This window comes from Nestor notabilis, unplaced genomic scaffold (assembly GCF_000696875.1).
Source record: "Nestor notabilis isolate BGI_N333 unplaced genomic scaffold, ASM69687v1 scaffold1604, whole genome shotgun sequence".
Classification (NCBI taxonomy): domain Eukaryota; kingdom Metazoa; phylum Chordata; class Aves; order Psittaciformes; family Psittacidae; genus Nestor; species Nestor notabilis.
Genome location: NW_009925872.1, coordinates 87,245 through 89,022, shown reverse-complemented (window position 1 = coordinate 89,022; position 1,778 = coordinate 87,245). Strand labels below are relative to the sequence as shown.

Below are 1,778 nucleotides of genomic sequence, written 5' to 3'. Positions count from 1 at the left end.
TTGCTGGGACATTAATGCTGGAATGGTGCTATGTATATATAAATACCTACACTGAAATGCTCAAGTTTTCCTCTTCCAACACTAAGTTTTGTTATTATTCTTAAGAGTTTAAGAATAAGCTTCTGGATGGTATTAAACCTTCTAAAAGAAGAAACTTTCCTTATCAATACAAACCCAATGACCTTTCTGAAATCTCAAAATTGATTTATTCTGAATTTCAGACTTGGCAATAATGTAGGTCTTGATAAGGTCTTTCAAACTTTACTTAGTCTGGAAATCTTTGGCACTGCAGTAAAAATGCCTTGCAGCAAGTGTGATGACAGTAGTTACCCTGCGTGTCCATTTCTTGCGTATTTTTCACTCCTCGTGTTCACTATCTGCAAGATAAATTATAATTTATTTCTAACTTGATTTCTCTTGAAAATTCATCTGCCATCTGTAGTGCCATGAGACCACTTCTTCCTCCTACATGATATTAGAACCCGTCACTCTGTGATCTGCAGTAAAGGACAGAATTCAAGCAAACGGTTTATTTAATGGTAAGTAGAATGCTTACAGCTGCGTAGTATAGCTGTCTCCTGAAATATTCCTAGACTATGTCTATGGACAAGTAGCCAGTTTCTTTAATAAAGGATTTTGCTGGTGAGTGACTGAGCCACACTGCAAGGTGTGAATTACAGCAGGTAGATATCAGTTAGACACAAACGAAAGCATCAGTGAGGCAAGGGACCTGCCCTACTGCTATTACACATGTGGTATATGTTCTGTTACCTATCTCCCACTCCATTTTTCCAGTTCCCCTTCAGATTAGCACTGCTGATGGCGCTCACCTGGTTTTGTTCTTACTGCTAAACACTTATCTAGAGAAGCTGTCACTGAAGATACCTTCACTTCCATAGAAAGCCAAAAAGGTGGTGTGCCCTAGGCGACTGATTGGTTGTAAGCTTAATTCAAAGGCAGGGTATACATTTTCAAACCCAAGATCTATCCCTTTCTAAATTGTGGTGTAATTTTTCTGCACTTGACTATGAAGAGAATGCCAACGTACATTTAGCTTCCTTAAAAAAAAAGCAACTAAGCAAAAAGAGGCTTCTGCCAGAGGCCCACCATGGCAGAGTAATTCCCCCACCCTCATTAAACTAAGTCATAACAGTAGTTTCAATGCAACATCAGCCAATGCATTGATCATAGAACAAAGAGCATTATCTCAAAGCTGTAAAACCACTGTTACTTGCTCGGTACATGATATACTTTATCACTGCACAATACCATTATCTGTTAGTAGATGTACATCAGTGCCATGGCAATAGTATAACTAATGCAGTCAGAGCATAATCTGAGATAGCAATGTTTTTCTTTTTGGTTTAGAAATATGATGGTGTATGCACATTTGATCTTCCTATCTACCTTCCTCTTGGTTTCCGTGACATCTGAAACATGTAAGTTACATTTAAAAAATATTTTCTCATGAGGTTTATTCTGAATAAATGTGTAGGCAATTCCCCAATTATTTTTTTCTTTTAAGAGTAAAATTAACTAGTTTACCTCAAGCCACAAATCGCAACTTAAAAACTGGCTTTATGCATTTTCTCTTTATACTACTATGCACCAAGTGCTGTCCATTTCTGTAACATTAAGTCTGTGTTCTATTTCTGCTCTTTGGCATCTCTGCAAAGATACCTATCGGAAAGGATATGGGAGCAGCTGGTATTCCAGGTCCCAGCTGAGCAAAATCTCCAAGAGCATGCTTAAATTGCACTGAACTTAAATTGCATATA

The 1,778-nt window shown here is 37.7% G+C and overlaps 1 protein-coding gene across 1 annotated transcript in view; it reads left to right on the top strand.

Annotated features, from left to right (window-relative positions):
• Nucleotides 1-1,372: 1,372 nt before the first annotated feature.
• IL1RL1 (interleukin 1 receptor-like 1) overlaps nt 1,373-1,778 on the top strand; it is a 25,303-nt gene continuing 24,897 nt past the window's right edge. Inside the window, exon 1 of the mRNA XM_010013241.1 lies at nt 1,373-1,439. Coding sequence (XP_010011543.1) covers nt 1,373-1,439 — 67 coding nt within the window. The remainder of the gene's footprint in view (nt 1,440-1,778) is intronic.